General features: G+C 39.7%; 2 protein-coding genes across 21 annotated transcripts in view; one reads left to right on the forward strand and one right to left on the reverse strand.

Annotated features, from left to right (window-relative positions):
- zgc:56231 (KISc_KIF23_like and GBP_C domain-containing protein) overlaps nt 1–13530 on the reverse strand; it is a 185905-nt gene that overhangs the window by 116824 nt on the left and 55551 nt on the right. The window lies entirely within an intron of this gene.
- The window catches only part of unm_hu7910 (un-named hu7910), a 32764-nt gene continuing 20685 nt past the window's right edge, over nt 1452–13530 (forward strand). For 10 of the 17 annotated variants that reach the window (XM_047156729.2, XM_017471780.3, XM_047156732.2 and 7 more), the window contains exons 1-3: nt 2683–3900; nt 6945–7094; nt 8597–8668. In XM_047156729.2, coding sequence (XP_047012685.1) covers nt 3855–3900; nt 6945–7094; nt 8597–8668 — 268 coding nt within the window. In that variant the 5' untranslated portion in view covers nt 2683–3854. Of the gene's footprint in view, nt 1672–2564; nt 3901–6944; nt 7095–8596; nt 8669–10168; nt 10346–12126; nt 12169–13530 lie in introns of those variants that run through there. The other 7 variants (XM_053681229.1, XM_053681230.1, XM_053681232.1 and 4 more) reach the window with 7 other exon arrangements.

The following is a 13530-nucleotide window of genomic DNA, read 5'->3' on the forward strand; positions in this document are numbered from 1 at the left end:
CTAGGAAGGTGCTTCCTCGATTTCTTTTCATACCTTTGACTCGTATTAATTCGTCAAAGTAGTTGCATTTCTCTCAACATTTTAAACATATACTGTACAGATGAATCCACAATTTACAAGGAATTGTAAAACTATGCACAGATGCCACAGCATAAATAAAAAAAAAATCAAGGGAAATAAAATATAGTTCTTATAAGATTTCAACCACAGGTCAATTTCTAAATTGATTAGTCTACTTCTTTTAATTTGAGTTCATTTTCTGTGACTTTCTTTATTACGCTATTCTTTTTAAAGCTGATATCCTTTCACTCAAACCCAGTAGAATTGTGTTAACATGCGTTGAAAGGAAATGCGTTGGAATACAAGAAGAACTTCGTTTTGACAACATCTTACTAAATAGGAGTGTTGAAATCTCTTCTGTTCAAGACAGGCATAGGTTTTATCAACTGATTCTTGAGTCAACTGAATAAAATCATCTTGATTCAGTATTGTTTAAAATGGGTTTAAGACAGTTGAATTGTTAATTTAACGAAAACATTACAACTATTACCTATTTATTTAGTATGTCCAGGATTCAGACATTGCATATTGTGCAATGATGTTGTGTTTTGATATTCTCACCTAAATAAAAATGCTTAAAATAATGATAATAAAAAAATTAATCTAAATACAAGTGTGTTTTTATAGATAAGGACTGCAATTACTAGCTGCGTTTACAGTGACAACAATAATCCACTCTTAATCCGATTAAGACCATACTCTAATTAAGAAACTACCATGTAAACAGCCATTTTACTTACCTTAATCTAATTAAGGTCATAATTTTATTAAGCTCTTAGCGAATTAAGACGAATTGGAGTACTCCTGTTTTAGTCGCATTATGGACGTGTATTACAGACATGTAAACACCTTAATCACATTATTATCTTAATCAGAGTAAGGTCAGTAATTAGATTACTGCTGTCCATGTAAACGTGAATAGCTATTCTCAAACCTAGGGGGTTTCCAAATTTGAGTACTTCATATGATGTATGTATGAGTAGAATTACATGTGGTATGAAAGTTGGATTTGATATATCCATTGTCCTAACAATGTAGTAAAATGATTCATGGTAGGACTGTTTGATTTATAATGCCAAACAAAGTGTTTAAGTCACTTCACTCCTGTAAACGGTTATTAGTAGAGCGTAATATGTCATTTTGAGAGCCACTCCTACCAGTGCGAAGTGTAAAAATGATAATACAATAACTCTGGCCAAAGGACTGTTCATTTAAAGCTTGTTCGTCCTATTTCACATAGGTTAATTAATTAGAGGCACAGATCTCGCGAGAAAAACTATCTCCAGTTTGCCACGTTACGCACGTTCCTCCAGTGGGCGGGCTCAGAGGCGCGGAGCCACACGATTCGCGTGCTGAGGAAAAACTGCAGACTGATTGGCTACAAGCTCCAAGAGCGCCGTTTATCCTATTAGACATTGGCTGAAATCTCAAATGTCAAGCTCACACGGAAACGTGTAGTTCAGGGGCCGATTTATTTTGGGTCTTGATTTATTGTGAATTTTCAGCGCAGCAGCCTGGAAACTTTAAGTAAGGGTTAAAGTTAAACTTTCAGGTTGCACGCCATCTTCACCATGGGCCATAAGAAACTTGCACGCAAACAGGCTAGAAAAGGTAACTGTCCCTCTCTCTCTCTCTCTCTCTCTCTCTCTCACACACACACACACACACACTTTCAGTCTCTCTCTCTCTCTCTCTCTCTCTCTCTCTCACACACACACACACACACACACACACACACACACACACACACACACACTTTCAGTCTTTCTCTCTCTCTTTGTCTCTCTTCCTCTCTCTCTCTCACACACACAAACACACACACACACACACACTTTCAGTCTCTCTCTCTGTCTCTCTCTCTTTGTGTGTGTGTGTGTGTGTGTGTGTGTGTGTGTGTGTTTACACAAGGATGCGAGGATAGCACTAGAGATATTACTGAACTGTTGGAGTTTTGCGCATTTAAAAATAAAATGCATGAGCTATATTATCGCTTTAGCTGATTCAGAGTAAGTATTCAGTAAATGTAGTAGTATTGTTTAGTGCACGCCTCATTCTGCATAATATGGCAGGATGTGTGTGTGAGTCGGGAACTGCAGAACCCATGACCTGGAACTTCATGACTTTTGTTAGTCCCAGTTTTCTATTCCTTGTTGCATTCTTCTTTAGTGATGCTTTTCCAGGCTTGTACGGCAGCTTCATTCAGTTGTTTTGGTCTTCAGTGTCCTTTTCATGCTCAGTTAGGTTAAGGTGTGGTGATTTGTCTTGACCAGTCTAAAATCTCCACCATGCTCCACCATGCATTTGGATGAAGAGCAGATCCTTTCTTTCTCCACACCTTGGTATTTCTATCAATCCATGATTCCAGAACATTTGTGGCTCATCTCTGAATTTCTTCGCAAATTCTTTGACCAGCCTGTTCGATGTCTGGTTATTATTAGTACCCCAATGGTTTCTTTCTTTTTTCAGAATGTTCTGAATTGTCATATTGGTCTGAGCCCGATGTTTGCTTGATGGCCCGGATCGATTTCCGCCCCCCAGTCTTTTCTCAGCTTAAAAATGGCTTGCTGTTCTCCCATAGACAGCTCTGGGGTCTTCATGTTGGTTTATCCATCAAATGTGGTCTTCATGGGTAAAACGCAGGCCTCAAACCCAGAGTAGACCTTCACCGCTATTCATTGTTTAAACAACTCAATCTAATGAGGCATGCCTGGGCAGCGAGAAACACCTGCGCACTCTTGCTTACCTGTCCGAGCCCTGGTAAACAGGAAACACAAAATGGAGACTGAAGACGTGATGCACGCAAAGCGAAATGAGATACGAAACTATGAAGCGAAACCTTACTGTGCAACCACAAAGTCCTGCTTGGTTTAAATGCACACAAACAAAGTATTCAAAAACTCAACGTTGGCATCATTCTCCCTTTCTATTTTCACTCGCTTTGCTTCCCATCTGAAAGTCAAAGCTCCTGCTCTCAGCCACTGGCATTGGGCCAGGAGGTGATGGACGGGCACACCGTCCAATGATTAGTCTTCAGAATGTCTAAAAAAAAAAAATGTCCCTTCGCACGTAACACAGTCATGTGTTCCAGTATTTATGATCAAATGGGTGGATTCAATCCAAAGATGCCAGATGAAAAATTATTAGGAACGCAGAAATTCTGTGCTGTGAAGAAGTAATTACTCCTTTCTTGACTTCCTTTATTTTTGCATATTTGCCACACTAAATGCAAAAAAGTCACAGACTCCACTGTGAGAAGAATTGTTGAACAGTTAAACTGAGTAGACATGAGCATGTTCTAATCTTGTTCTAATCTTCAGCAAGGGCTGTTTCTATATCTGTGCTTAAGAACATGTCAGCTGGGTCATATTTTGAGGCTGTGGTGTGTGTATGTGTGAGAGAGAGAGAGAGAGAGATGTATATATGTGATCTTTGATTTGTCTCTGATTGTGTAAATGGAAGTCATTTTTCATGATCGGTGTGTAAAAAGTGCGACGGAACCCCCGATTAATCACATCTGCGTCTAAGTGATACCCGGTGCCATTTCGTGGCCCTGCCACCCTGTTGTGAGTCTGAGCACGCGCACAGGACACTTCCACAGTCCAGTCGTCTCCATATGAGGCCCAGAAGAGCGAAGTGTGGTGACAGCACCCCTAAAAATACCCCACGTTCCGAACGTGGATCGGATTGCAGCTGAGCAAGCGAACGCTCCTGCTGCTTCTGCGTATGAGCAATTAAAAAAAAAAAAAAAACTTTATTTTTCCCTTGCAGGTTTCTTCTGAAGCACTTAGTATACGATGGCAGAAACGGAAGCAGATGGAACCAAAATGGCAAATATGGCAGGTAGATTGATCTTCAGGGGAACGCGAGAGGAGAAATGGTTGGGTCTGGCATGTTCTGTACACCTGTTGGACAAACACAACCCTTGCTTGCTACTTGGTGTTCTTGCTTGCCTCTTGGTGTTCTGTGTGTGCTTTGGAGTTGGAGTGCTTATTGTTTCTTAGTTAAATTGTGTGGCTTTGTGTCTAAAAGTGTGCATGTAAGCCCACTTCCCTGACAGTGCAATTTTGAGTAGAGAATGTACAACTGCTTCATTTTCTATCTGAAGGTTGCCTCTTGCCGACACACTGACCCACACATACGGTTTATTTATAAAGAGATGGCATGTAGATCATATAAAAGCATGTTTGTCCTTGTTTGGTCAGAACTGATCTGATTTGATTTGACAGTGATTTGAAAAATTTGGACCTGATTCACAGACATGCCATGGCGGTGACTGAAATGACATCGATTATGCACATGAACTCGGAGTGTACTAAAGCAAGCAGATATCATGCCTGTGATATTCTGCGTAACTGTGCCCAAGCTTGGTTACTCTGAGGATATCAGTATCAGATCTGTGCTTGGTTTTAATCATTACACGCTGCACTGTTAACCAAATTGTATAGAGTGAAGAAAAGGATTAATGCATGTCGAGTCATAAGAAACGTGTGTGAAGATCATCTAACGCAGTGGCACGACCTGCCCGAGTTACGGTGCCCATGATGACCTTATTTAGGGTGCAGCCATTGTGTTTCGGCACCTCCAGGTGTGTGCGTTTGAGTAGGTGACCTTATTAGCAGAATACAATACCCTCATGTTATATGATCCTGTTTATGTGATCTTGTTTAAATGCATTCCTTTAATCTGGAAGTGTTGTGATGAGACAGTATGACCCTTCCTCCACATGTTTCATTAAGGGCTTCAGAGCGATATTGTTAATATAATTCTATAATCTGATCGCAAACGTGACATCGCTCAAATTGCAGCGTTATAATGAGCATAAAAAGCATACAGGAAGTGCTAATGTGTGAAATAAAGTGTCAGATTGCAGCCCTTGTCATCACTGTGGACAAGAAATGCAGCTCACATTAACTGTTTTTTGTACATAGTCCTATTACTTTAAATATACTAAGAATGGTGTTTGTATGTTAGTGAGCTAAATTGATGAAGGTAATCTGGGTAAAGCTTGTACGTTTCAGAGGCAGTATGCAGTGGGGGATTTTATATATAATATAATATTATATATTATATTATATTATATTATATTATATTATATATTCTCTTTTAATATGTAATATCCACACTTTGGAAGAGACTTCGAGGCACGTTTTTCTGTGGAGAAAATCTGAAACTTCTAATTGCATGGTATCTGGGATTTGGGTCTCAGATGTAAGGAGTATTGCTTTGCTTCTATGGAAGTAAAATAATGACCTATGTTCCTTGCAACAAAAAAGTATGTTGAACTGCTCTAATCGAAAAGATAAAAATGCATTGCATTAACAGTTCTTACATTTTAATACTGAATATTACTGAATTTTATGGAAATGAACTTTTGGATGGTGAATATCGATTATTGAGTTTTTAATAATGAAATTGTGTGTGAAATGTTTTTCCAACTGAAATATTCACAGCTTCAATACACAGCCATGTTGAATTGCAACCCATAAAAAACCCAAGCCCTGAAAATACAATGCATTTTAAATGCAAGAACTGTTAATGCAATGCATTTTTATTTTTTTCATATTGGTGCTATTCAAGATGCAATCCCCTTCCCTTCCCTTCAAAGACAGAAGTCATTATGTTACTTCCATATGCTCCTTCATCTTCATTCATTGGGCAATTAAACCCAGGACTTTCATTTCGTTGTTTATTTTCTGCCCCCTGGTGGACAAGCTCACTTCATATGCACGTAGGCAGCGTTCATGTGTTTACAAATAGGCGAGGTCAGAAATATAACCCAGGCCTTATGCGAACTAGATTACTGTATTAAAACAAATTGTACCACAAACATTTTTTTATTCTGATTGGTAAGAAGGTGTTGATTAGTTTTCTCTTAACAGCATGCCCCTAACAGAAGTGCCACAACTGCACGGTAAAGCAAAGGTGGGCATTAATGCACTTGTTCTAATACAGAGGTTCTCAACCTTTTGTAACGAAAGCCCAGCCAAGCCTCCCCTATCATGTAGCATACCCCCCACCCCCCACCCCCATTGGAGGAGACCAGGTATAATGATTATCTATTCTATATAAAATCAATCTATAATCTGTTTTTGACAGATTTTTTTGTAGTTATTTTTAATTACTTTTCATAATTTTTATGACTTTTATAAAACTATATAATGGACAGGTATGGAACATGAATGATATAAAATGTTTCTGAACACTATAACTACTTTTGAACAAGAGAACTAGGCTGTAATAATGTGGACTATTTTACATGTAAAACATGTTGCATTACATTCGTCTTGTGTTCTAAAAACATTCACATATGAATGATGTAAATAGGGAGGAAGGGCGCGTCTTGTTATATTGTTAAATCTCCGGCTCTCAGCCTCTCACTGAACAGAGCAGACGCAGAGAGGGGTGTGAGTGCAGCGGGAAGGCAAGACCTCGCGCTTGCAGTACAGTACTGGTGACATTTGGAAAGTCGCTAAGGTTTGAACAAAAAGTCGCTAAAGGGGTCTGAAAAGTTGCTCTTTTTCCTTTCTTGAAAACAATTTGCTCCCCCTTCTGATCTCCCCGATTGCCCCCTGGTCGAGAACCACTGTTCTAATACGTTCTCATTTCTAAAAAGTATGTGGTGTTCTTTAATAAAATCTAATTTTGTAATCCTTCTCATAATTGCTGGCCTAATACGAGGAATAAAACACAACCGTACAGTTATAGGATGATGCCGTGTCACGCCACCATGCGGTTGATTGTTTTCCTCTAACAGCATACCCAGTGATGTTTTATTTCTTAAGTAACTTGTGCCTTACGAAGATCCGAACACAAAATATAAAGATAAACTCTTTGTCAGTAACTGGAACCTGTCTGTCACTGTGCCTGTTTGTCTTTGTTCACAGAGCCCCAGGCAGAACCTGCTGTCAGTAAGAGCTCCAAGAAATCTGAGGGACACTCGGTCTTCAGCTGGCTCATAGTGTTGGCTCTGTTGGGTGCCTGGATGTCTGTAGCTGTTGTCTGGTTTGACATAGTTGAATACAAGAATGTTTTGGGTATGTCTACAGTTTCCTCTCTTGTGACACTTTCCTTTCTTGTGAAATGTATTGTGTCTGCAGGTTGCTTTGCGTAGCATTTACTAGGAGCTGGTGTATTCTGTTTAAAACTGATTTTAGTCAATGTTAATATGATCGCTAAAAAAAAAAAAGCTGGAATAGTGAACAAAAACTGTGTGTAAAATCAAGGTTAGGTTATTATACAACACTCCCCTTAACGTAGCATGGAACTTAATATAATTTTTGCCAAAACAGATCGAAAATATTGCAGAATCTTCTATCATTTTGCTTTTAATTGAAATGAGAACTGTGTTGCTTATTTACGTCAAATGTATAAAAACCAATCACTACAAGTCCTGTGTTCAGTTCAAGTAAGAATGCGTATAACAGTATAACTACTAGAGGTTGACTGCTAGTAAATTTACCGATAATCTTGCCGATTAACAAATGAATCAGCCGGTAGTTTTTAAAATTTTTACTGAATAAAAACAGAACACTCGAAGTAAAATATTGCCGAATTTTAGTACAAAAAATATACCGTACTGAAATAAAGATATAAATATTAATATGTATTAACTGTTATTAAATATTAAAGTAATTAAAACATGTACATCTTAACTGAACCAAAAAGTCCAACACTCCAAATAACAAATAAAAATGGAGCCATACTAAATGAATCAAAAAACACTTTAAATAACACACAACAATGTCAGTGTCGCCTCTAGAGGCCGCTCTCATGCTGTATAATGACAGCGGACCCTTCTCAAGCAGAAAGTATACTTCACTTTTTACGCATACACTAGGAATAGTGTACAGTACGCGTGACACAAATTTCATCATCAGCAGAGTATGCACGTACCGTACGCGCCACCCGATTTTTCTAACTATCACACATGCGCATTTAATACTTTTGCACTATTTAGTTGTTCCACAAGGTGGCAGTAGTGACCCAGGGCTGTTGATTCTCAAGGTAGCTCAAATGAGTGCAGGTTATAATTTTTGCCTTAAAGCGTATAAGGATTTGTATATGGGTGCTAATAGTGGCGAGAGATTGCCCAAGCATCGTTCTTCGTGTTGTTGTGATTGTTCTTCTTCGTTGTCCTTCACACCGAAAGATCTGCTTTACGGCTCTGTACTGGCTCCTGCAGGCCATGAGGGGTAGTGCAAGTTGTTGTAATGCGCATGCGTCGACTGCCTGTGTATATGTCAAATGGAGTATAGTTTGAAAGGTTATGCGTATGACTGTGCGCATACGCTAGCGTATGCATTAAAAAAAAGAAGTATACAGAGGCTTCAGCTGCTCCCGCAAACAGACGCCACCGGGAAAAACTTTCGGTTGGATCTTTGCAGATAACCGATCATTCCAGCACTCCGTTATCCGTTTGATTAATCATCAAAATGATCAGTTGGTCGACCTCTAATAACTACATTTGATGTTTTGTTGGGTTTTGTGCTGTGGTCTGATCATATGAAGGAGAAATAATCCTGTTCTTCCATTGCAGGCACACTTGGAAAAGTTTATGATTCTGATGGTGACGGCGACTTTGATGTGGAAGATGCCAAAGTTCTGCTGGGTGAGTTTTTGAGTAGGGTTTGGATATATTTTTGTGTACGTGTGTATGCGTGTGCTTCCTGCAGGATTGAATAAGGTACTTAATTCCCAGCCTGTAGTTCTAAACGTTTATATGAAGGATACGAAACTCTGCCTGCTTGATGTTGCACAGTATTTAATATCGGTATCTAAATGAAGCTTATGAACATTGTGTAGATTGGAGAAATATACACCAAATTCGTTTTCATTTGAGTCCTGTCTGAACTCTATTAACTGGTTCAGGTCTGTAGTGAGCTAGAACCGGACGAACATGTAAACACAGTTAAAGACTGGCTTGAAAACCTACAGATTGATTAATTGTTGCCTCAGTAGAGCACCCTCTTTCCCCTATTTCTTTCCATAGAAAGCAAATAAGGCAAATAAATGTTTCTGAAGCTCTCATTAAAGCTGTGTTTGGCTGATTTTATGTAGCTCCACCTTTCTCATTATGGACTATACAGTATGTAGGGTATTAAACTGCAGTTTAAATTTCTTGCTTACAAAGGTCCAGATAAGCATGACTCAATGTTGATGACTTGTTACCTATTAGTGAGTAGTTCATGGCTATAAATTAATTTGTTAACATATTAATAGTTGTTTTTGGCACTTGCCACTCTTCGAGCCAGAGATAAGTTTTAAACTGGCATTGGACAATAAACCTGTAATTCTGTCCATTCTGTTTTCACTGTCGCCTTTTTTTTTTCTTCTTCTCTCTCTTTATAATAACCCATGTCATCACTTTACAACTCAAACCAGAAAGGTTGTATATCTCTGAAAGTCTGTAGCGTTGTAATTACCATAAGATTCCGTATTCACATCCTCGTAGAACTCGTAATTACAAACTAGGACTTTTCTGAGAGCTCTGACTTGTACCACCTGACTACTGTGCGAGCACTTCCAATGTAGTTATCTCATAGTATTTCTGAGTAGAACATTTGGGTTGTCGTCTAGTAATTACGGTAAATCTGACACGGCGTGAACGCAGCACATTATTGATGAAGCTGCCTCATTGCGAATAATTTACATAAATGCATGTGATTGGCTGCAACAAGCTGCTGTGGTTCATGTTAGAAACCCGACCGTACAGTAGCTAGAATATTAGCATCTTTGCAGTGCTCGGTATGATCCGCTGAAAAACTTCCCGGAGTCCCCTGCAGTGTAGTTTTCTAATAACGCTAAAATAGGCAGTTAATTGTAATGACACACGGCGTTTGTCTTATAGCACACCACACTAGGAAAAAACCCAGCAAAATAGTTTACTGCTGACGCTCCGGGTGAACGCTGATATTTCAGATAAATCTAAACTGACACTGAACTTACTCAACACTATGTCGTAAAGCAAATACAATCACACCCTGCAGTCTAGAATGAGTTATGTAATGAACTGAAGCTAAGTATGTGCTTGCTTTATTTATTTATTTGTTTGTTTGTTTGTTTTTCTGTTACATTCCTCACTCTAACTTGTGCTCTTCCTGCTTCATAGGCTTGGCTGACTTTTGTAAGGGCCTTGTCTCTGCGCACAGAGAGCGTGATGATGCTTTAGCAGATGGCAGTTCTGATTTGTTAAAAAGCTTCCTGGCATTTCTGTGTGATGTGCTGATGCCATGTGAGGGTGGAGGCGATGGAGAGAGTGTTATGAAGGAGAAGGAGAGGGTCACTGGTATGTCATGAAGTCAGAGGGCGTTAGTCCAGTAACTTGAGCTGCCGTCCTATAGCCTGACCTGAAAGAAGTTTAGAGACCGTTTAAGAGAATGTATTGAATGTGCTCGTCTTGTGAGGAATGCGCTGCTACGCTTGCCTTCTGAGTCTGAAATGGTCAACGAAGCTTGCCATAGAGCTCGATCTTTGTGTGTTTGGCACATGGTGAAAGAAATGTCACGTCTCTGTTTTGCTGATTCATGTCAGGTTAAATATGACCTTGCATGGACTGTTCCAAATTGTTCTTTTCCATGTGTGTGTGATCACTCTCCTATATGCCAGTACACAGGTTTGGAGAGGATTTGCAGTGAAGGGTTTTTTTTTTTTCTTCTTTTTTCCCTGGTTTTGTTCAAACATGGAACTTTACACTACAAGTGTGCCTTTTTGTCAGTGTAGTCACTTTCAAATCTGAAAACTATGGGGGCATACAAAGAGGAGAAAATGCCAAATTAAAGTATTGCATGTGCATCAAGCTGGGATATTAGTGCTTTCCATCCATTTCCATTTCACTTATCTTACACGGGGTCACTGGGGAGCCTGGAGCCTATCCAGGGAGGGAACTTTGGGCACAAGGTGGGGGACACTTTGGACAGGGTGGCAAAATATCACAGGGCACACTCACACGAACACACACACACACGTTTGCACACAATGGACTATTTGGAAATCAGCCTACTGCATTTCTTTGGACAGGGTGAGGAAACCGGAGTACCCGGAGGAAACCCCCGAAGCACGGGGAGAACCTGTAGGCTCCATGCACGCAGGGCGGAGGTGGGATTCAAACCCTCGACCCCCGGAGGTCTGAGGCAAATGTGCTAACCGCTAAGTCACCATGCCCCCCATATTAGTGTTTTGTTATTTATAATTTTTTTCTAATAGTGCTGCTGTGGTTATATTCAAATACCTTGAAATTGAAATTATCTTGTTAAATCTATACCACTGACAGACCGTGGTTTTGAGAAGGTAAATATCGATCACTCATTCACTTATCGCAGCTAGCTGGCTAGTTTGCTGCTGGCAAAAGACAGAGTCGTCCATGGGTGTTGTGTTTTTTTTGCAGTTTGTAGTATTTAATGCGTGGTGGTATAAAATGACACAATTTCCGAGCTCCCAGTTCCAGCATAATTCTCGTGCCTGTACCAACAACCCTTTTAAGAAGCGGCTGTGGCTCAGGTGGTAGAGTGGGTTGTCCACTTATCGGAGGGTTGGCGGTTCGATTCCTGGCCCACATGACTCCACATACCAAAGTGTCCTTGGGCAAGATACTGAACCCCAAGTTGCTCCCAATGGCAAGTTAGCGCCTTGCATGTGTGTGTGTGAGTGAATGGGTGAATGACACGCAGTGTAAAGCACTTTGGATAAAAGCTCTATATAAGTGCAGACCATTTACCAAGCGAGTCAGAGAACAGCTCTCGTATTCAGCCAGCAGCTACAGGCTTTACCTAATGTGGTGAATGTTGTGTGTACCAACATGCTTTGAACTGCATGCTTACGAATGTCTTTGGGCAATGTCCATATTGCTGAGAGAGATCATGACCCATAAGCTTTAGATGGTTGATGTTTATCTGTTTGTGTATGTGAGAGTATGAGTGTTTCACATACTATTTAATTACAAGTCAAACCCTAACCTTAGGTATGTTTTATCACAGTTTATTCCCCAAAACAGCTGAGACTGGAGGTTCACCCTCTTATGTGCAATCAGTTATTCACATATCTAATAACATTTTTTCCTTTACGAATCAGAGAAATCGCCTGAGACCACGAAAAATGAGAGAGCAAGCAAAGGTATTTAAGGAAAGCAGCTTGTCCACTGTCTTGTAGCTTGCAATCATTAAATATATACATGTGAGTGGGTGTGTGTTCATTTTGGCATGTAGGAAGCTCTGCACAAGAGTCATTCAGTATGTTTACATGGACAACAATAATCTGATATTAAGATGATACTCTGATTAAGAAACTAGCATGTAAACAGTGATTGTTGATGATCTTAATCTGACTAAAGTCATACACGAAGTAAACGCAAATGGAATTAAGACATGTGGAGTATTCCTGTTTCAGTCACGTTATCGATGTGCATTATAGACATGTACACACCTTAATCACACTATTAACGTCGTGTGAGAGTTTTCACCGTATTTTGCGACAGGACACGATCACGCACATTTGACGGCAAACAAGAGTGCACGGCTGCGTCCGAAACTGCGTACTTACTTACTGCAGTATATAGTGGGTGAGATGCATGTATTTTGGCTACTATATAGTAGGCAAGTACACGGTTTTGGACGCAGCCCACGGCTTCAATCAGTCGTATATTTGCACGACAAATAATTAATTGCACTTGAAGCTTTCATAAAATTAAAAATTAAAACACCCCAAACTGTATACAGTACCATAACGAAGACGAACTGTATGTTATGTGAAATTCTGGAGGGAACGTCAGACGGCATGACGTGGGGACGTAACGACGTGTGCCGTTCTAGAACATAGATCGATTAACATGTAAAACGGGAACATTAAAGGAATATTCTAAAAGCAACTCATGTAAACACCTTAATCACAATATTGTCTTATTCAGAATAAGGTCAGTAATTAGATTATTGCTCTCCATGTAAACGTAGTCAGTGAAATTGCTAGTTGTGCTAAATTAAATTGCTAGATGAAATGTGTCTGAGCCTACGTCCACATTAATCTGGATAAATTAGAAAATGCTTATTTTTTTCCTTCATGTTTTGGCCTTCTGTCCAGTGATGGTAGTGTGGACTAAGAAAACGGAAATATTCAAAAACAATGGTGTATCTTTTGTCACATGACCCATTCGACTCAAAACAAACAAGATGGTGGACGATGCTGTACTGCAGTTGTTCTGCCTGCTATCGAGCTTGATCGCGTTGTTAAAGATTGTCACTTTGTACAGCCTGCATCAACAACTCCACCTCATTGTCTGAGGCCAAAGCTTCTTGCGTTTTTATGCTTGTGCAGTATGGGGATGTAAGCATTTTCAGTCGTTTCAGTGTGGGAAAACCTTTGAAAATTCTAGAGAGCGTTTTAAAACGAAAATGCCGTTTTCAGATTTGTGTGGATTAAAGTGGACGTCACCTGAATGAATGCATAATGGACAGTAACACAATAGACATGTTTCAGTATGCA

The sequence above is a fragment of the Ictalurus punctatus genome, chromosome 7, assembly GCF_001660625.3.
Source record: "Ictalurus punctatus breed USDA103 chromosome 7, Coco_2.0, whole genome shotgun sequence".
NCBI lineage: Eukaryota > Metazoa > Chordata > Actinopteri > Siluriformes > Ictaluridae > Ictalurus > Ictalurus punctatus.